Source organism: Oncorhynchus mykiss, chromosome 22 (assembly GCF_057628025.1).
Source record: "Oncorhynchus mykiss isolate SJ-2025 chromosome 22, ASM5762802v1, whole genome shotgun sequence".
NCBI lineage: Eukaryota > Metazoa > Chordata > Actinopteri > Salmoniformes > Salmonidae > Oncorhynchus > Oncorhynchus mykiss.
Window position 1 is genome coordinate 5,610,887 of NC_143043.1, and position 22,196 is coordinate 5,633,082.

General features: G+C 41.9%; 1 protein-coding gene across 1 annotated transcript in view; it reads left to right on the plus strand.

Annotated features, from left to right (window-relative positions):
* The window catches only part of itgbl1 (integrin subunit beta like 1), a 115,806-nt gene that overhangs the window by 10,188 nt on the left and 83,422 nt on the right, over positions 1-22,196 (plus strand). The window contains exons 3-7 of the mRNA XM_036958515.2: positions 10,992-11,138; positions 11,803-11,925; positions 14,774-14,914; positions 19,349-19,489; positions 21,431-21,577. Coding sequence (XP_036814410.1) covers positions 10,992-11,138; positions 11,803-11,925; positions 14,774-14,914; positions 19,349-19,489; positions 21,431-21,577 — 699 coding nt within the window. The remainder of the gene's footprint in view (positions 1-10,991; positions 11,139-11,802; positions 11,926-14,773; positions 14,915-19,348; positions 19,490-21,430; positions 21,578-22,196) is intronic.

A 22,196-nucleotide genomic window follows, 5' to 3' on the forward strand; every position in this document is an offset into this window, starting at 1 on the left:
TGAGCTGTAGTCAATGAAAAGCATTCTCACATAGGTGTTCCTTTTGTCCAGGTGGGAAAGGGCAGTATGGAGTGCAATAGAGATTGCATCATCTGTGGATCTGTTTGGGCGGTATGCAAATTGGAGTGGGTCTAGGGTTTCTGGGATAATGGTGTGGATGTGAGCCATTACCAACATTTCAAAGCTCTTCATACGGTATTTGGACCAAATTATACATTTTGTGTATGGTTTCTTAGAAACAAGGGTAGCTCATACTACCCATTTGGCTCAACTTACCCCACTCTCTCCTTTCATCAGCATCTGGAAGGTCATTTAAATTTGACAGCCATTCATTTTAATAGAGATCGAAAAGTACATTTTGAAAGTGTAGTCAGTTGGTCTGACCGGTCGCTACTTTATAGGTACAGAATAAGAATGCTCTGGCCTTATTAGTTCTAGAACACACATCAGAGAAATCATACATTTTGGAATAGACAGCTTGCCATCCACATGCGTCATGGTGGCATTAGCTTCTGTTAGATAGCCAGTCTGTTTTTGAAGTTGGGCGGCCGTTCAGTTGACATTTCGGTAATTGTTCTCAGAAAGGAGATGTGCGTCCACACAAATCCATGGAGCTGGTTTGAGCTTGAGTGCACACCTCTCTAGCATCAAATATGTCCACTCTTTCCCTCATCCTCTTCAGTCTCTTGTGGTTATTGGCATTGTTCCTTGAAATACTAAAGAGTGCTGACATCCAGTCAGGGACTACAGGGATTATGGCTCTGGGCGTAATGAAATAAATGGATTTGGAAAAATAAAACATCTCAAGTTCGAGATTCTGTCTTGTAAATTTTGTAAAAATTTTTTTTTTAATAGTTTTGTCTTTTCAAGGGGAATTGATGTTAAGCTACTGTCAATCAAATGTGATTTTTTTTTAGCTGTATTGGGGTTCATATTTATTCCTGTTTCCTCTTATTAAGTGAAAGGGAAGCACTTTATGCATTGTTTATTAACATTTCTACAGGCACTACAAGTATCTGAACATTTAACTGCTGTGCAGTCGCCAAACATTCCATATCCTGAACACCTGATACAAATTATCCTGAAACATGCTGCAATCTTTCTTCTTTGAAACCAGTGGAACTAAATCAAAGCATTCACACTGATGAATACCATCGTAACAGCTACTTTACTATCCAATTTCATGAACTTGAAAGTAATAAATATATTTCTTGGTGAAGATCTACAATCTTTAACAGGCCTAAAGGCATGTGTGTGTGTGTGTGTGTGTGTGTGTGTACATACATGGGTGTGCAATTGAGCTCCTTCAGGAGAGTGTGTGTTAGTGTATGTGTACGTGTGCACCAATGGAGGCTCCTCAGAGCTTATGCTTTTTAAATAAAACTATACTAAATATATTCACCAGTGGAGGCTGCCGAGGGGAGGACGGCTCATAATAATGGCTGCAACCGAGCTAATGGAATGTCATCAAACACGTTTGATGTATTTGATACCATTTCACTTATTCCACTCCAGCCATTACCACGAGCCCGTCCTTCCCAATCAAGGTGTCACCAACCTCCTGTGAACTTCACGTTACCAAATAATTGATTAAAACACACTGCTTTGCAATTAAGGTCTACAGTAGCCTCAACAACACTCTCTTGGGTAATGCTATGGTGTAGCCAGAGGACAGCTATGGGTACATTGATTTCAATACAAAACCTAGAATGCTCATGGTTCTCACCCCCTTCCATAGACTTACACAGTAATTATGACATCTTCAGGAGGACATCCTCCAACCTATCTAAGCGCTTGCAGCATGAACTGACACGTTGTCAAGCCAATCAAAGGATCAGAGAATTAATCTTATATTGAAAGCACAAGCTACGTTTAGCTAGCACTGCAGTGGATGAAATGTGGTGAGTAGCTGACTTAAAGAGAGAGAAAGACAATTGTTTAACAGTTTTGAACACATACATTGATTCAAAAATGAGAGTGAGAGAGTATTTTTTTCACTTTCACTTACTTAGCTAGCGGATGCAGCTAGCTAGTTTAGCCTACTCAAACACCCAGCTTAAACAGAGAGGGATTCTATGCTAGCTAGCTGGGTAAGGCTATCCAACACTGGAACTCATGGTAAACTTTTATTGTAACTGATAAACCGCTTGCTGTACACTGTACTGCATGATTGTTGTGGGTTTACTAACTCTTTAGTTCTAGTAGATATGTAGATATGTTGACTAAGATGTTAGCTAATATGGTGACAACGATGTAGGTTGTGTGTATCGATTAGCGGTTTTGTTGTGTTGTGCAATGAAGTCCACAAGTGAAGGGAAAATGTGAGAGGAGGAGGGTGTGTAGATGTGAGCAGGAATTATACAACGAGCAAAGTGATCAGGCTGTTTGTATGTGGCTGCTATGAAAGTGAACTGTGTGTGCGGGTGTTCAGGGGTTTATTGATTCTGCTGATTCTGTTGAAAAACATTTCTTAAATGGAAGCAAACAAAACTAAATGGGAAAATAAAAATAAGGTCATGCTCCTAAAAACAAAAACGTGTCCTCCCTAATCTTAAATGGCACCGACCGCCACTGCTGTGCACCTGCATGCTTGCTTGTGTGTGAGGGAGAGAGTGATTTATTTGGGCAGACAGGTTGGGAGCTGGTAAGGAGCTCATTATGGTTCACGGGTCCGGAGAGTGAAGGTTCTGCCTCAGCCTGTTAATGGGGTGCAGTTAGACTTTCACACACACACACACACACACTTGCATATTCATCCACGTGTGTGTAACTGCCTATAACCACACTCCTCACATGTCAATGTTATTCAAAACAGTAAGAAGACGACCAAATGGAGCATTTCTCTCTCTCACTGCATTTGCCAAGTTCTCTCTCCACTGTACTGTGCCCAGCATCCATGCTCTTCCTGTGACTCACTTATCTCTGCCTCTCCCAACTGCCCCCAGATAGGATTCTATGGATTTTCCTCCTTAGGGCTAAACTATGGGTTTTCCTCCTCCAAACACATTAGCTGGGCTGACTTTGAACTTGAGCTTTTCCTTTGGATGCTATTCATCAGTGACACATGGCCTAGATGTACAGCTAGCCGAAGCAACAAGTAGCGACTGTAGCGACTCGCTGTTGAAGTTATCTGAGAATGAACTGGCTTAAATCTGCAAGAGATGTTCAGCAGCAAGATACATGTATGTTTTGCATGTTGAATTAGCTGTTTGTCACTGCAAAATGTCTGATCATGTGACATTTCTTAAAAGTTTGAGAGACAATATACTATTGTATCCGGTTTGCGATCTCAATCCGCCTGGAGGTTTGATTCGCATGAAGTCCTTGTTTCTTCTGTCCATCTGTTGTGCAGATAGAAAACACAATGTGCATAGTTTTTGTTGATAACAGTACGGCATGGCATGACGGTAGTCTAATTTAATATCAACACTACAAAGAGGTAACAGAGTTCACTCAGAGGTTGCAGATTCCTAATTTTCCCTGAAAACCCCCGGCGACATAATTCTGTATGCAAAAAGGGGCACTCTGCCGAGCGCTCCCAGGATCATGTCCTAAACATTCCCTATAAATGTCCATTACTGGGGGGAAATATGCTACTGCAATCCTGTGCAGGACTTACCTGTTATCTGTTTTGTTTTTGTCTTGGTTTGTCCCTGATCAACCTTGTATATTTCTGTCTATTGGCTTAATATAATCAGGAAAGAAAAACAACAGTAAAATAGGAGAGGATCCCAGGAATAAAGTCATATTTAGTGATGTATTGTATGTAAACAGCCACAACTTGGTTGAACTTTCCCCATTGTTGGTGTAGTAACCTTTAATTGGTGCACAGTTAAAACATTTTATTCCTTTGGTATAATGTGTTTTTGTTCTGAACTTGGTCCTCTCAGACTCATGGCGACTCGACGTGGCAATGTTTCCATCCCTTTCACAGTGTTTCATTTTTTTTATAGGATTATTCTGTTTTTTAATGAGCCATGTGAAATAACTGGTTCCTCTCTCTCTCTCTCTCTCTCTCTCTCTCTCTCTCTCTCTCTCTCTCTCTCTCTCTCTCTCTCTCTCTCTCTCTCCTTTTCTCTGATGCCTAATCTTTTCCACTGTCAGACACACTAAGTGAGACCTGGGGCACAATAGGTTACCAGCAGCCTGTTCAAGGTGATCTAAACATTAATTATGTGCAAAGCTCATTCTTGAAGTAATCCTCAGATGAGGCTAGCGAGTGAATGTTGTTTAAAGATGTTAAAAACGTTGCAAATTGTTGTAGGTAGGTCAACCTTCCCATCCAGATCAAGGGGTTCTGCAATACTGCATAAACGGATGCAGTGAGTGAACTCCATGTCTTCCGTACTGAAGAAAAGTATTCACCTTCGCAGATGATAATGGTAATTCGGTCTTGCAAGTAACGATTTATTGCCAAATGGGTTATAATGACACTTTTATCTGCTTTATTCATTGAAGATGAATTAAAGGCCCAGTGCAGTCAAAAATGTGATTGCTTGTGTTGTATATACATTTCCACACTGTGAGGTTGGAATAATACTGTGAAATGTAAAAAGATTTGGATAATGCCCTTTTAGTGTAAGAGCTGTTTGAAAAGACCGCCTGAAATTTCAGCCTGTTTTGCTGGAATGGAGTTTTGGCCTGCCTGGTGAATTCGTTTATACACCAATAAGAGAGTTCCAAACCTCTCTGCCTATAACAGCTAGTTTTCAGTTTACCCCTCCCCAGTCCTAATAAAATTATTGCTTGAGAAATTGCTCTTGCAAAGAAGCTATTTTTTCACAATAAGGTAATTACCCAGTCATTTTTACCCAGAAATGATATGATATTGAGATAAAAACATCTTCATTGGGCCTTTGAGCAACTAATTTTGCATGGGTCAGATGCTCTCAACCCTTTTGGTACGCCAACTCTCCTTCTCTTCCCCCAGAGGACTTTCAACAAAAAGCTAAATGTCTCTCCAATCTGAAAGAATCTGTAACTTTATGATTTGTGTGGATTTTATCATCTCTCTGTGTCCTCCTCTCTCCTCTATCTGTGAGGGGCGGTTGGTTGAAAGGGGACAGTGAGAAACTGGGCAAGAGAAAATCCCTTTTCTGCTGATTGACTGCCCTAGCTGTGCTCTGTCAGAAAGGTCTTTAGATGTGTGTTCAGTTCTCTCTCTCTCTCTCTCTCTCTCTCTCTCTCTCTCTCTCTCTCTTTCTCTCTCTCTCCCTCTCTCTCTCTCTCTCCCTCTCCCTCCCTCCCTCCCTACTGAAGGCTTTGGTGTTTCAGAGTCTCCTTCACTGTTCTGTTCCAGTCAGCCCTGCCACGGCACAAGGCGATCCCACCCCAGGGGAGTTTACGTAATTCTGGGCTTGGCTTAATCTGAAATCCACCCTGCCTGCCTCTGAGTAGTTCCGACTCCTTTGGACACAACAGTTGTGGGTGTCTGGCAGATGCATCATCTTCGTCAAGTTGAGTGCACGTCAGTGTGCTGTAAGAAAAAGGTTTCCCTACATTCCCCGAATGCAGGAAAGAGAGAGTTTCCATGGCACACTTGAGCATGAATCTTATATCCTCCAAACTTCAGGCAAACTATTGTAGAAGATATTTTGGCATTATGATCCACAACCCAGACGTCACAGGAAAGACGTAATATTCTGGTTGTTGTCTGTTTAGAATACAACCACATAAAGACTTCTCTTATTTGTTGCGGGAAAAAAACATATTTTTTCAGCCAGTATACAACCTGACCGAGATAAGATTGCCATTACAACCAGTTTTCCCCCTGGGAAAGCTCTCCTCTGGCATTTCACGTCCTCGTTGCAAATGTTGAAGTTATTGAAAATGTCCAGTCCCTTCGTCCACCAATAGAACAACACCCTTTGTCAACTACGGATTTACTGGTCTCTGAATTTGCAGCAAGGATTCTACAGTACTCTGCTGTACTTATTATTATACCTCATTACCCTGTCCCTCATTCTCCATTTCTTTCCTTCATGGCGTATATTTTGATGTGCTCTAATACAGATGTGATGCACTGTGTGCTTGTATGATGACTCACCTAATGGGTCCAGTGCGGCTATGAAGGAGAGGTTGAGAGCTGCTCTCTGATGTGTGTTCAGGTTCCTCAGGGAGTTACATTAGGCCGCTTCATGCTTGGAACACTGCAGCCATGTGCCAGCGCAATGATCATGAATAATACTGTGGTGCTGTGATGGTGGACACTATTTTTGGGGGATCCTTTCAGCTTTTTAGCACTACTGCCAGAATTACTGGCTGAATTATTTTATTTTTTTACTCTGCATAATCTCTTTAACTGTCCTGGCTGTTATCCTTCCATTATATACTTTCCATCAGTTCAGAGTTATTGCCCTTCGCTTCTATGAAGAAGAAACAAACATCACAATGCGTTTTGGACTTATAGAATGAAAATGACTGATTTACTGTTACTTATCACTCTATTTCGTGGTATATCTATGACTCTGGTCTCTCTCTCAGTCTTCTGCGGCTCTATAAGGATAAATAATTACTTGAAACATGTGACTCCTTCCTCTCTCGCTTAAGACGTGACCTGACGTGTAGCCATTTCACGCTCCACATCACAGAAGAAAAGAGAGCAAGGATGGAATAATTACTTACCAAAATGTTTCTGTGTTTAATAGAGACAGTGAATGGAAAAATGCCATCAGGCTATAAAACCCGGGAACCAAGCAGTAAATGAACACAGAAGACAATCAAACATTTTTCCTAATTTGCTCATTACAGAACCAGGTTTTCAACTTGGGGTCCTCATCGTTTTTGTATAATAGTCTTGAATTAAATCAAATTGTATCTTCCACATGCTTCGTAAACAACAGGTGTAGACTAACAGTGAAAGGCTGACTTGTGGAGGTTGTATTAACTTAACTAGTTAACTAGTTTGAGATTCTTAATGACAGTCCTGTTCTCCCTTTTTAGCTAATTTCACAAGTAATTTAAATGTTACATATCCCTGTGTTTATATATTGTTGAAATCCACTCCATATACAGCTGGATGTGTCATGGTAAAGTCTAATGAGTAGCTCATAACAAGAATGACACATCACCATCTTTGTCCATTTTTAGCTGAACAGCCAGGGTAGGTTATATCACTCAAGATTGCTTCATTATTATCTTAAACTGTGTTTCAAACAAGCCCACTTTGTTGTTCACCTCTATCTAAATGATATATCCCCCATTTATCAGCGGACAGGAAAGACGTGACTGGAATAAAAACACTCAAATTAGCCTCCTGAATGAGTCATTGCTTCTCTCCCCATCAACAGTTTATCTGACGGTGACGGTGCATCACCTATCTTTAACTCCCACAGCTGCTGGGCTTGATAAAGTCTTTCCCAAGGCCTTATTGGCTGAATCTGTCTGTCTGCCTCATTATCATTGGCTGGGTCTATCTGTCAGAGCGTGTCATTGGCTAAATATGTCTGTCAATCAGTAAAGAAGGATCTGGGCACTCTATGGCTAACGGAGTTTGCTACCAAGGAGACAGGTCTTAAACTGAGGTGGTACAGCAAGCCCTGCTATCTCTTTGGCACGTGCCACACAGAGACTGATGAAATGCACAAAGACCTCACCCTGCATCTGTTCAACCTCCATCAACATATGGGCCTCACGGAGTTGGCAAGAGCACAAAAAGATGTGGGAGCGGGCGAATAGTCATTAAGTTGTTCAAACACTTCAATATACTATAGTAACATGTACAGCTGTGATGGCGGAACCCTCAGCCTGCCTGGGCTTGGCTATGTGTCTTTCAGTTGAAGGTTATTCAGATGGACGCCATATTCTGGGGTTGGGTTTGGTCTGTGATGTGCTGACAGCTTTGATGATAGCTTTAACACTCGGAGAAGCTAGTGTTGTTGAGAATACAGCTGCTCTGAAGCTACCCACAGGACACATTCTGTCCACAGCTAGCCCCCATTGTTGTACTTCATAGTAATGATAATAATAATATAGATCTATTTTACATCTAGATAACAAACATTTCTCCATACTTTTGGGTTGTTTTTGATTGCTACATTGGCAAAATACTTAGCGTGAAAGATTAATCCTGCATTTTTTTCCCTTTCTTCTAAGAAGGATATAATAAAATACATGAGCATCAAATCAGTAAATACTTGAGCTTGAAACCTTCACTTGAGTTATGTACTTAAACAACAGCAACAAGGGGATAGAATGGAGAGAGTTGATTGTGGACATTTCCACTTTTTGCATGGCATTTTTAAGATAAGTGTTTTGGATAGAACAACACTACATGATATGAAATAACCTGGGCATAAAAACTCCTCTGCAGTCTGGTGGGACAGATCAGTAATGAGAGGAGCGTGATGAGGACAAGGCCTATTTTTATGGCCTGATGGATAGCCCTTGAAGAGGACATCATATTTCCATGATGGACGAGGCAGACGAATGATGGAGTATGACATGCAAGGCCCCAGCAAAACGCGACAAGAGCAACATTTATAATAACTTGTCAACAGACTTCATTTTCATTGTATGAATTCTCCTGTGTTCAACATTGCACACTTCAGCTATTAGAATTATGAGTAATGGTACACAGACAAAGCAGTTTCACAAACCCTCCGAATACCTAAACATGTTTTTGGCCCTCAATTTCAGAGACGGAAAACAGATATACTTGATTACAGTAAACAACCGCTAATCTTCACCACTGAAATGTGTTATACAGAAGATTAAAGTGATTCGAACAAATATGGCTGTGAAACCACGCAACAAATATGGTTTCTTACACATTTATTGGAAAATGTGTTTTAACATAATGTGCCCAGCTAGCACATTTACAGTGCCTTGCGAAAGTATTCGGCCCCCTTGAACTTTGCGACCTTTTGCCACATTTCAGGCTTCAAACATAAAGATATAAAACTGTATTTTTTTGTGAAGAATCAACAACAAGTGGGACACAATCATGAAGTGGAACGACATTTATTGGATATTTCAAACTTTTTTAACAAATCAAAAACTGAAAAATTGGGCGTGCAAAATTATTAAAAAATTAATTGAAATTAATCTTTTTTTTTTTACTCATACAAAGCTGTTTGTTTTAGTCTATTCAAATAGACCCCATTTCAAAGGAAACAAGCACTCATTAAAATCAGGTGTGGCCAATACACCTGACACACTTAATTAACAAAATAGAGCAGGGATCTCCAACTCTGTTGCTGGAGACCTACCGTCCTGTAGGTTTTCACTCCAACCCTAATTTAGACCACCTGATTTTAACTATTAGCTGGTTGATAAGCTGGATCAGGTTAGTTACACCTGGGGTTGGAGCGAAAACTTACAAGAGGGTAGCTCTCCAAGAACAGGGTTCGAGAGCCCTGAGTTAGAGGATATAGAGAGTTTGCTTGATGCTGAGAACGGAATGTATATGTTTATAAATAACATTCCTACAATGTTCTACGAATGTTACTAAAGTTTTTACGGAAAGCTTTCCTAACGTTCTTTGAAAACAATTCGAGAAAATTACTTGAAATAGAACCACGAGAAAACCTGTAGAAAACCTTATGCTGAAGTACTGAAATTCCCACAGAAGAATGTTGTTTCTTAACGTTCTCTGAACTATTTCAGAACATTCCCAAAGTCAAACCAGTTGGAGAATGTTGCTACTACAACACCACCAAAATTGACATTAAATGTAATTATATTTGAACTTTTAGAAAACATTCTGTTAACTTCAAGTAATGAAAAACCAAGAAAATAAATAAAACATTTGGTCATGTTCCTTAAATGTGCGTAGAATGTTCCAAAGTCAACTATCCTGCACCATTCCCAGAAAGTTGTGCCAAGGTTGTATACAAAATAACCAAAGGACAACCAATTTCACCAAGCTTGCCAAACTCTTAAGAAGCATTTGGTTTTCAGAACGTCATGTGCTACCTGGGTATTTTCTTCCCTTTTCAAAGTCGTCATGTTTCATCCGCTGAAACAGGGAGAGAGAGAGAGAGAGAGAGAGAGAATGGGGAAAAGAGAGGGAAAGAGTGTGAGAGAGAAACGCAATGAGAGAGAGAGAGAGAGAGAGAGAGAGAGATTGAAACTCAAAGAGAAGTGTACATTGTGGTAGGTGCAACAGAAATCAATGAGAGGGAGAAAGTATGTGTGAGAGAGACGACCTTAAGGCAGCAGAACCCTTTTTGATTAGGAAAAATTAAAATCCTTATTTTTGTCTATCAATCATGTCTGTAATGGTGTCAGAAGCAGTTAAGCCTATTATCCTGCTGGCCTTATTACAACAGTTACGCAATCTAATGTAGGTCTGCCTTTAGAGCAAGACGGCCTAGACCAGGGAGCCTCTTTAAAATGTGTTCTACCTAAACCCTCTTCTCTCCCAACACTTTGTTTTAAGATGTGATATTTGAATAATATTACAATAGGAATAAATACTCTACAGTATAAATCCTAATCATCATGGCTTACTTGTGTAATGTAAGGGGTGACAGGTAGCCTAGTGGTTAGGGCATTGGGGTAGTAACTGAAAGGTTGCTAGATCGAATCCCGAGCTGGGGATTTTTGCAAGGTAAAGATCTGTCGTTCTGCCCCAGGCAGTTAACTCACTGTTCCTTGGCCGTCATTGTAAATAAGAATTTGTCCTTAACTGACATCCCTAGTTAAATAAAGATGTAGGGATAGGATTGGAGGACTATTGCATCATCTGGTTAGACTGAAGAGCTTTAGCGTCTTAGCAGAACTGAGGGGATGCCAAGTGTCTCCCTTTCAGTTAACTGGCAAATGCAAGGCTGTGTGTGTGCAGGTGAGTGTCTGTGCACTTGTGTGCCTGTGTGCCTGTGTATTAGCAATACATTGTGTGTCTGCATGTGAGAACTTCAATGTGTACACTATGTACTGTGCCTTCAACATCAGCTGATCAAAATACTCCATTGTCTCTAAATGCTATAACTTAGGTCTACACCTCTCACAACGTTTGATCTGACTCTGCCATCTCCCTTCCCCTGTAGGCCATGGTGTGTGTCACTGTGGGAAGTGTGAGTGTGATGAGGACTGGTTCGGGGAGGCCTGCCAGTACCAGGAAGACTGTAACCTGACCAACAAGAAGAGCAAGGAGCTGTGCAGAAACCCACAGGGAGTAGTGTGCTCCAACGCAGGTATACTGTACTATGCCGTCGCTCCTCAACCTCTTTCATATTGACACAGGTATCTCACCTCACTCTTTCTTGCTAACAAAGTTATGACACATGCTTTATTATCCTTGTGTTGTCTCTATTATTCTCTCTCTCTCATGTGAGCACAGGTACACAACTACAATTACACAGACACAGGAAAAGTAGCTGTGGCTTCGTCCCTAATTGCACCCTATTCGCTATATAGTGCACTACTTTTGAGCAGAGCCCTATGGGCGTGCTTGCGCATCTGAAGGCACAAGCTTATTACTTCAGACTCACCATACCCACCTGTGGATAACCCTAACGATCTTGCCTCTGACCGTGTGTGTGTCTGTGTGTCTGTGTTTTTGTGAGTACGTGTGTGGCCTGATTGCAAGACCAATCAGCATGTGTGAATGCAAATCCGTTCACAGCATGCTGTCACCCTGCCTTACGGACCTAAAGCAGATGCACACTCAAACACTGCGCAGGCTTCACAGCCTGAGCCCCAACACACACGTGGAGACACACAACCCCTCGCAAAGCACATCTGCAAACCAGCTGTGTCCTCACCCCTTAATGTGCATCACATCAAGACAGACAGACAGATGAGACACACACACACTCACACCACAGACACACACACAGACGTTTGTGTCTCTGACAGGCTCCTGTCACTGCGGCAGCTGCATGTGTCACAACCCCGATGGCAAGAGTCTGGTAACAGGACGTTTCTGTGAGTGTGACGACAGCGAATGTCTGGACGAGGACAACGGAGAGGTGTGTGGAGGTACGCCCCTGAGCCTGTGTGGTGTGTGTGGAAGTAGCCACTAGAATATGTCCTCCACATCAAACAGACCATTGTTTCCACTGAGACAGACTGTGTTATCATCAAATTGTTTTCTCTGACCTCATTTTGAATATCATTTAAACAAATAGCTGTACTGTTATAGACCTAATGCAGGATTTGATGGAAACTGTCTCCAATATTGGCAGTGGTATGCTCTCTTACTCCCACCCTGGTCGTGTTACTCTAGCTGGGATTCAGTCAACTGCAGCTAGTGAACATTGCATGTTCACAAGAAGCAGCATCTTCCCTATATAGAGGGAGTTGACACTAGATTAAGGAACTGGCAGTCCTGTGGCATCAACCGTTTAGTTCTGACAGCAAACCTGGCTGAAATGTAATCCAATGTACGCAACCAGTAGCAAGTGTCAAACTCCCTCTATCTGGGACATGCTGTGCCTGAGCAAATCAAACGCACTTCTTTTTTCCAAAGATAGGGGAATGCCATATTCCTTTCAGACAGGTTAGAAATAGAGTGGGAGACACGGGGATTGACACGGGGATAGACATGGGGATAGAGACGGGGATAGACACAGGGATAGACACGGGGATTGACACGGGGATTGACACGGGGATTGACACGGGGATAGACACGGGGATAGACACTGGGATTGACACGGGGATTGAGACGGGGATAGACACGGGGATGGACACGGGGATTGAGGCCGGGATAGACACAGGGATAGTAACGGGGATAGACACGGGGATAGACACAGGGATTGACACGGGGATAGACACTGGGATTGACACGGGGATAGACACGGGGATAGACACGGGGATTGAGGCGGGGATGGACACGGGGATTGAAACGGGGATTGAAACGGGGATAGACACAGTGGGGTGGCATACGTACAGTATTTTCAAGCAGCCGGGTAACTTACCACAAGACCACAGGCTTTGCACAATCAAATGCACTTCTGACAGTGCAATCTGTAAAGCTTCTGTGAATAGGAAAAACATTCCACAGTTTAATTTGAGAAAAGGTTAACAGGAAGTTAATTAAAGATTGACCTAATGTTTTCTGAATCACTTAGTGGTGTTATTATACTTATCCATAGGTTCCTGAAGGTTTGGGATCCCCTGGTTGTGAACTTTAATTAACCATTCGCTAATTTAATTTGAAATAAAACACATTATGTTCTCTCCCCATCAGTCCATTGTGAGAGAAAGGCACTACATTTTTTCAGGAGATTCAAAGCACAGAGATTGACAGTGCCTGCGTCCCAAACGGCACCCTATTAATTATATATTTATGTATATATAGGTGATATGGTGCCATTTGGGACACAGCCGGTGTCTGTAATAACTGTAATTAAAGGTGAACCTAATTACCAGGATATACAGTGCCTTCAGAAAGTACTTTACTTTTTTCACATTTTGTTGTTTTAGTCTGAATTTAAAATGGATTCAATTGACATTTTTTGTTACTGGCCTACCTCATAATGTCAAATCGGAATTCAGTTTCTCAAAAATGTTCAAAAGTTAATTAAAAATGAAAAGCTGAAATGTCTTGAGTCAATTAGTATTCAACCCCTTTCTTATGGCAAGCCTAAATAAGTTCAGGAATAAACATGTGCGTAACAAGTCACATAGTAAGTTGCATGGACTCACTGTGTGCAATAACAGTGATTTTTGAATGACTACGTCATCTCGGTACCCCACACATACAATTATCTCTAAGGTCTCTCAGTCAAGCAGTGAATTTAAAACACACATTCAACCACAAAGACCAGGGAGGTTTTCCAATGCCTCACAAAGAAGATCACCTATTGGTAGATGGGTAAAGAAAAAGAAGACACAGAATATCCCTTTGATCATGGTGAAGTTATTAATTACACTTTGGATGGTGTATCAATTCACCCATTCATTTGATAATGATAAACAAAGATACAGGCGTCCTTTCTAACTCAGCTGCCGGAGAGGAAGGAAACCGCTCAGGAATTTCACCATGAGGCCAGTGGTGACTTTAAAATAGTTACAGAGTTTAATGGCTGTGATAGGAGAAAACTGAGAATGGATCAACACCATTGTAGGTACTCCACAATACTAACCTAATTGACAGAGTGAAAAGACGCATCCTGTTTGCAATGTTAGGGGCAAATGACTGAGTACCACTATCCATATTTTCAAGAATAGTGGTGGCTGCATCATGTTATGGGTACATAGCCGTGGGAAGATGTTTGGGGGCGGGGTGCTGAGAATGTTTTTTCGCCTGCACTTACGAGGGCTATATCGGTCCGCTAATACCGGGACTGTTAAAAACCCAGTGTGCTGACAGAGCGTTAAGCATTTTGAAAACAATAACGGGCAAATGTTGCACAATCCAGGTGTGGAAATCTCCTAGAGTTACCCAGAAAGACTCACAGCTGTAATCACTGCCAAAGGTGCTTTTAAAAAGTGGACACAGGGGTGGGAATACTTATGTAAATGGGATAGAGTATATCTGTATTTCATTTTCAATAAATTTGCAAACATATCAAAACACGTTTTCGCTTTGTGTAGATGGGTGAGGAAAAAAATGTGTTTAATCCATTTTGAATTCATGAATGCTTTCTTAAGGCACTGTAAAAGGGGACTACTTTCCTTAATTTATGTGGCTATAAAAGTACCTTGTGTAATTATCCTCTGGGATAAACCTACATTGACAGAAATATTCCAAACGGCAGAAAATGTTTACCCAAAGTGACACCCAACGATTCAACAATGATAACAGGTTTCTTGTTGTATGCTATGTAAAGATGAAGGCGTTTGTTCGTCTCTGTGTGACTGTTGCATTCTGTTCTGCTTCCAGGCCACGGTCAGTGTTACTGTGGCAACTGTTACTGCGCGGCCGGTTGGCATGGAGACAAATGTGAATTACAGTGTGACATCAGCCCGTGGGAGAGCAAGCGGAGATGTACGTCTCCGGATGGCAAGATCTGCAGCAACAGAGGTTGGTCCCACTGAGTCTCTGAGAGAGTGAGTGAGTGAGTGAATGAATGAGTGAATGAGTGAATGAGTGAGTGAGTGAGTGAGTGAGGTGTAGAAAAGGAGAGAGGTAGAGAGGTAGAAAAGGAGAGAGGTAGAAAAGGAGAGAGGTAGAAAAGGAGAGAGGTAGAAAAGGAGAGAGGTAGAAAAGGAGAGAGGTAGAGAGGTAGAAAAGGAGAGAGGTAGAGAGGTAGAAAAGGAGAGAGGTAGAAAAGGAGAGAGGTAGAAAAGGAGAGGTAGAAAAGGAGAGAGGTAGAAAAGGAGAGAGGTAGAAAAGGAGAGAGGTAGAAAGGGAGAGAGGTAGAAAAGGAGAGAGAGAGGTAGAAAAGGAGAGAGAGGTATAAAAGGAGAGAGAGAGAGAGAGAGGTAGAAAAGGAGAGACAGAGAGGTAGAACATGAGAGAGAGAGAGAGGTAGAAAAGGAGAGAGAGAGAGAAAGATTTTAAAAAATCCCTCATTTTGTATATTCCACTGAAATTCTCATCTGAGCTTGGACAGGCAGGAGAAAAAGTCCATTGCAGAAATTGTCCCCGTGAACTTTTCAGCAAAAAAATTAAGGGTAAGTGGTACATGGACTGAACTCGACCACAGAGCTGAATTTCTCAATTGTGGTCAAGTGGACTTCTGACACGGTGTGAATACAACCTTTAACACTCTACTTACCTACACTGCAGAATGAGGAGAGAGAGAGAGCGAGAGAGAGAGAGAGCGAGATTGAAACTCAAAGAGAAGTGTACATTGTGGTAGGTGCAACAGAACATTGTGTTAGGTGCAATGCAGAAATAAAATCTACAGTTGGTTTAGCCTACTAGAAACCTACAGTTGTGTTACCCTACTAGAAACCTACAGTTGGGTTAGCCTACTAGAAACCTACAGTTGGGTTACCCTACTAGAAACCTACAGTTGGGCTGGCCTACTAGAAACCTACAGTTGGGTTAGCCTACTAGAAACCTACAGTTGGGTTACCCTACTAGAAATCTACAGTTGGGCTGGCCTACTAGAAACCTACAGTTGGGTTAGCCTACTAGAAACCTACAGTTGGGTTAGCCTACTAGAAACCTACGGTTGGGTTACCCTACTAGAAACCTACAGTTGGGTTACCCTACTAGGAACCTACAGTTGGGTTACCCTACTAGAAACCTACAGTTGGGTTACCCTACTAGAAACCTACAGTTGGGTTAGCCTACTAGAAACCTACAGTTGGGTTAGCCTACTAGAAACCTACAGTTGGGCTACCCTACTAGAAACCTACAGTTGGGTTACCCTACTAGAAACCTACAGTTGGGCTACCCTACTAGAAACCTACAGTTGGGTTACTCTACTAGAAACCTACAGTTGGGTTACCCTACTAGAAACCTACAGTTGGTTTACCCTACTAGAAACCTACAGTTGGGTTACCCTACTAGAAACCTACGGTTGGGTTACCCTACTAGAAACCTACAGTTGGTTTACCCTACTAGAAACCTACAGTTGGGTTACCCTACTAGAAACCTACAGTTGGTTTACCCTACTAGAAACCTACAGTTGGGCTGGCCTACTAGAAACCTACAGTTGGGTTACCCTACTAGAAACCTACAGTTGGGTTACCCTACTAGAAACCTACAGTTGGGTTACCCTACTAGAAACCTACAGTTGGGTTACCCTACTAGAAACCTACAGTTGGGTTAGCCTACTAGAAACCTACAGTTGGGTTACCCTACTAGAAACCTACAGTTGGGTTAGCCTACTAGAAACCTACAGTTGGGTTACCCTACTAGAAACCTACAGTTGGGCTGGCCTACTAGAAACCTACAGTTGGGTTACTCTACTAGAAACCTACAGTTGGGTTACCCTACTAGAAACCTACAGTTGGGTTACTCTACTAGAAACCTACAGTTGGGTTACCCTACTAGAAACCTACAGTTGGGTTACCCTACTAGAAACCTACAGTTGGGTTACCCTACTAGAAACCTACAGTTGGGTTACCCTACTAGAAACCTACAGTTGGGTTACCCTACTAGAAACCTACAGTTGGGTTAGCCTACTAGAAACCTACAGTTGGGTTACTCTACTAGAAACCTACAGTTGGGTTACCCTACTAGAAACCTACAGTTGGGTTACTCTACTAGAAACCTACAGTTGGGTTACTCTACTAGAAACCTACAGTTGGGTTACCCTACTAGAAACCTACAGTTGGGTTACCCTACTAGAAACCTACAGTTGGGTTAGCCTACTAGAAACCTACAGTTGGGTTACTCTACTAGAAACCTACAGTTGGGTTACCCTACTAGAAACCTACAGTTGGGTTACTCTACTAGAAACCTACAGTTGGGTTACTCTACTAGAAACCTACAGTTGGGTTACCCTACTAGAAACCTACAGTTGGGTTACCCTACTAGAAACCTACAGTTGGGTTACTCTACTAGAAACCTACAGTTTCCCTCAGTCCAAAATCAGGCGTTGTGTTTGGTTTACACAGTGCCTGTGGTGCCTGACTAATCTGTGAGATTGTGTTCAACTGGAGGAAGAAGAGCTGCAGGTGTCCCAGACTGCAGTAGTCACTCTGTGAAAGGAAATAGACACACCCAGTGTGTGTGTATGGAACTCTCCACGTACAATTTAATTTACTTCAGCATAAAACTTCATTCTAAACTGACATAGAAACAAGCCTTTAGTAATAGGAACATTTGATTTTGAACATTCTTTGGAAACAATGTAAAAAGAGGCAAACACTTAAAATATTTGCTGGAGAATTATGTACTGTATAAGCCTATACTAATATATATATATATATATATATATATATATATATATATATATATATATATATATATATATATATTTTAATGAACGTCCTCAAATCTTCTGGGTATGGACTACAAGGTGTCGAAAGCGTTCCACAGGGATGCTGGCCCATGTTGACTCCAATGCTTTTCAGAGTTGTGTAAAGTTGGCTGGATGTCTTTAGTGTGGTGGACTATTCTTGATACACACAGGAAACTGTTGAGTGTAAAAAAAAAACAGCAGCGTTGTAGTTCTTGACACACTCAACCAGTGCGCCTGGCACCTTCTACCATACCACGTTAAAAGGCCATTAAATCTTTTGTCTTGCCCATTCACCCTCTGAATGGGACACATGTACAACCCATGTCTCAATTGTCTAAAAGGCTTACCAATCCTTATTTAACCTGTCTCCTACCATTCATCTACACTGATTTAAGTGGATTTAACAAGTGACATCAATAAGGGATCATAGCTTTCACTTGGATTCACCTGGTTAGTCTATGTCATGGAAAGAGCAGGTGTTCTTAATGTTTGGTACACTCTGTGTCTATCTCAGAGATATACAGGTCCAGGTGTAAAAGTCAGGACTTGTGGTTTGTATTCATGTTTTTAGAACAGTGATATTGTTAGTGGCATGAAACAGCATGGCTCTATAGCCAGGGATGCCTGAGCTCCAGGGTTCCCAGTAGGGGTAGGAGATCCAGGGCCAGAGGCCAAGTCTGCCATGTGTCTGCCCTAGTCAAGAGGCCTGCCAACTGACCTGGCTCCCCCAGGGCTCCCCTGTCCTGTTGCGCCTGATAAGAGAAAATGGGATTTCCACTGGCAACTGCTCAACCGGCACCCTGGCTTAGACTCATCAGAGGGAAAAGAATGAAAGAGAGAGTTGGAGGTACGTGAGCTAGGAAATTAGAGGAGAGTGGGAAGGAGGATAGAGAAAGGGCATGGGAGCCACGGTTGTTCCACTATCACAGATTACATCCAGACCTGACCATGCTTGACCATACATCTGCCTATACTATACTGAATCTTATTCTCCCCCCCCTGCCTGAAATCCTGCTTTCTGACTTTGCTCATTGTCGTGCCCCTTCCTTGGCTCCTGCTTTTGCTCCTGCCATTGCCCAGTGCCCCACCCCTAGGCTCCTGCCATTGGCTTTTGCTATGCCCACTAAGGCTACTGCCATACTCCTGCCCAAACCCAGTCCCTCCAATCTTATAGCAGTGGTCGTTTCCTGTCAACAGTCTGCACTCTGGGGTCATTACCAGGGATTTGAGACTCAGGGGGAATCAGTCTGCCTTCCCTCTCAGCCAGACTTTGATTGTGTTACTGTCACTAACTGAAAATGTCTCAGCAAACCTCCTAATCCTTAAACTCAAGAGGCATAGGCAGGAAGGCTCTTGTGTGTTCAATAAGGTTTCCTTGCCTAAAATATTCCATACAACAGAATAATGTTTGTAACCTCTCTGACTTTCTTTGAGCTCCCATAGGCCCTCTGTTGTTTGATCTCTATGGTGCATAAACATTCACTTAGTTAGAAAAGGATTAGACTGGATTTTGTGTTGAAAGCAGAATCAACTCCAAATTTGGAAAATATTGTGTGTGTATTTGTGTGTGTGTGCATTCTTTTCTGTGTGCATAGGTACCTGCATATGTGGGGAGTGTACATGCTATGATGTGGATCCATCAGGGGACTGGGGTGACATTCACGGGGACACCTGCGAGTGTGATGAGAGGAGCTGTCACGCAACCTATGACAGATACTCTGACGACTTCTGTTCAGGTGAGACAGGAAGGCAACTGGCTGCGTTCGCTTCGGTCTGAAACATTCAAATGTAAGGCATTCTATATGTCACTTTAATGCAATGTTAATGCAATGTTAACATGTACTGACATAGGACAACTGTAAGGGCAAGCTAATCTCGGTTACCTATCTTGTGAAAGTTTTTAATTTCCTGTTTTACTTCTGTGGGGAATGCCATTAGGTGTCTTTTATACAGGTAACAAGTTCAAACAGGTTCAGTTAATACAGGTAATGAGTGGAGAACAGGAGGGCTTCTTAAAAAAAAACGAACAGGTCTGTGAGAACCGGAATTCTTACTGGTTGGTAGGTGATCAAATACTTATGTCATGCAATAAAATGCAAATGAATTACTTAAAAATCATACAATGTGATTTTCTGGATTTTTGTTTTAGATTCCGTCTATCACAGTTGAAGTGTACCTATGATAAAAATTACAGACCTCTACATGCTTTGTAAGTAGGAAATCCTGCCAAATCGGCAGTGTGTCAAATACTTGTTCTCCCCACTGTATATATCACAGAAGAGTGTAATTGTTTTTAGGCCAGCTGTTTTTAGTCAAGACGTTTGTGTTTTTAATGTACAATGTTTTTGTTGTACTGTATGTGTGTTTATAGTTTTGTTTAATGTTGTGTCAATTGTTTTGTCTGAAACGTTGTTCCCTCTGCTGCTATTGGACCAGGTCTCTCTTGGAAAAGAGGTTATCTCAATGAGAAAAACCTGTATAAATAAAGATCAAATCAAATAAACATCACTGGGGCTAAGCTTCCTGCCATCCAGGACCTCTATACCAGGCGGTGTGTCAGAGGAAGGCCCTAAAAATAGTCAAGAACTCCAGCCCCCCTAGTCTTAGACTGTTCTCTCTGCTACCGGAGCACCAAGTCTAGGTCCAAGAGGCTTCTAAACAGCGTCTACCCCCAAGCCATAAGACTCCTGAACATCTAATCAAATGGCCACCCAAACTATTTGCATCCAGCCCCCCCCCTCCTGTATATAGCTCCGCTATTGTTATTTACTACGGCTCATTAATTATTTGTTATTCTTATCTCTTACTTTTTAAAGGCATTTTCTTTAAACTGCACTGTTGCTTAAGAGCTTGTTAATAAGCGTTTCACTGTAAGACGAAATTTGATTTGATTGAATTTGAAAAAACAGGGCAGAGGAGAATTGCAAACAATAGAATCATAGCAATGTTTGGAATGTAAGGTTTTTGAAAGGTGATTATGAACAAAATGTAACATCAACTAACAACATGGACACAAACCAGACCATTATATCACACAGTCTTTTGTCAAAGTAACCCAAAGATCTTTGTGAGGGTTACATGAACTTCAGAAAGCGGATACATTCTGTTCTTGATTAAAGTCCAGCTGATTCAGCTTTAGAAATTGGGCGTTGGGTGGAATAATACTATTTTTCAGGATTACCCTGAGATCACAGACACAGGGCCAACACCAAAAACACTCTTCCATCTGGTTCTAATACAACAGTAAAACTTTATAGCCATTAAACGTTATGCTGTTTCATATGTAACTTTCCAACTATATTTTTTGGTAAGGAGGTTTTAGTAACTTCTTGGGGAAATGTAATGGATGCTCTCACTGTGCCTTCTATTGGTGATGATAAAGTACATTTATTTGCATTGGAACAGCTTTTTACGTTTATGGTGTTTTGTTTGTCAAAACACAGTGAACCTTTCCCTAAATTCTACTAAAATAAAATGAGGGAGAATTCTACTAAATTCTCCCTCATCCTTTCCAGTCCCTTTTCCTCCATCCCTGTCCCACTCGCTCCCTTCTTTCTCTTCCCCCAACCACAAATCACCCCATCTACTCACACTCTTTCTTCTACCTCATCTTTCCACTATTTTCCATTTCTCCTCCCCAACCCATTCATCTTTACACTCTCCCTCCTCGTCCCCAGGACATGGCCAGTGTAACTGTGGAAGGTGTGACTGTAAGGAAGGCTGGATGGGGAAGAAATGTGAGCACCCTCTGTCCTGCTCCTTGTCTCTGGAGAGCAGCCTGAAGAAGTGCAAGGGAACGTCTAACATGCCCTGCTTCGGACGAGGTACAGAAAACTACATTACATTACAGCACAGTACAGTATACTTCCAATCATTTCTCGTCACCACGGTTTCAATGTGTTTTTTAAGAAATTGTGTTTGTAGTTTCAAATGTTGGTGCACAATACTCGAACTAACTGAGCAAACCAGTCCAACTATACACCGGTCCAAATGGAATCCCTTTGCGCCTAGTGTTGGGATCTTAGCAGAACTGAGGGGATGCCAAGTGTCTCCCTTTCAGTTTACTGACTAATGTAAGGCTGTGTGTGTGTGTGTGTGTGTGTGTGTGTATGTGTGTGTGTGTGTGTGTGTGTGTGTGTGTGTGTTGATTACAACAAACTGTTTTACAATGAAGGTCTATCGTAGCCTCAGCAGCACACTGTAGGGCAGCACCATGGTGTAGCAGGAGGACAGCTAGCTTCTCTCCTCCTCTGGGTACATTAACTTCAATACGAAACCGAGGAGGCTCATGTTTCTCACCCCCTTCCATAGACTTACACAGTACTTATGACAGCTTCCAGAGGACATCCTCCAACCTATTAGAGCTCTTGCAGCATGAACTGACATGTTGTCCACCCAATCAAAGGATCAGAGAATTAATCTAGTACTGAAAGCATAAGCTAC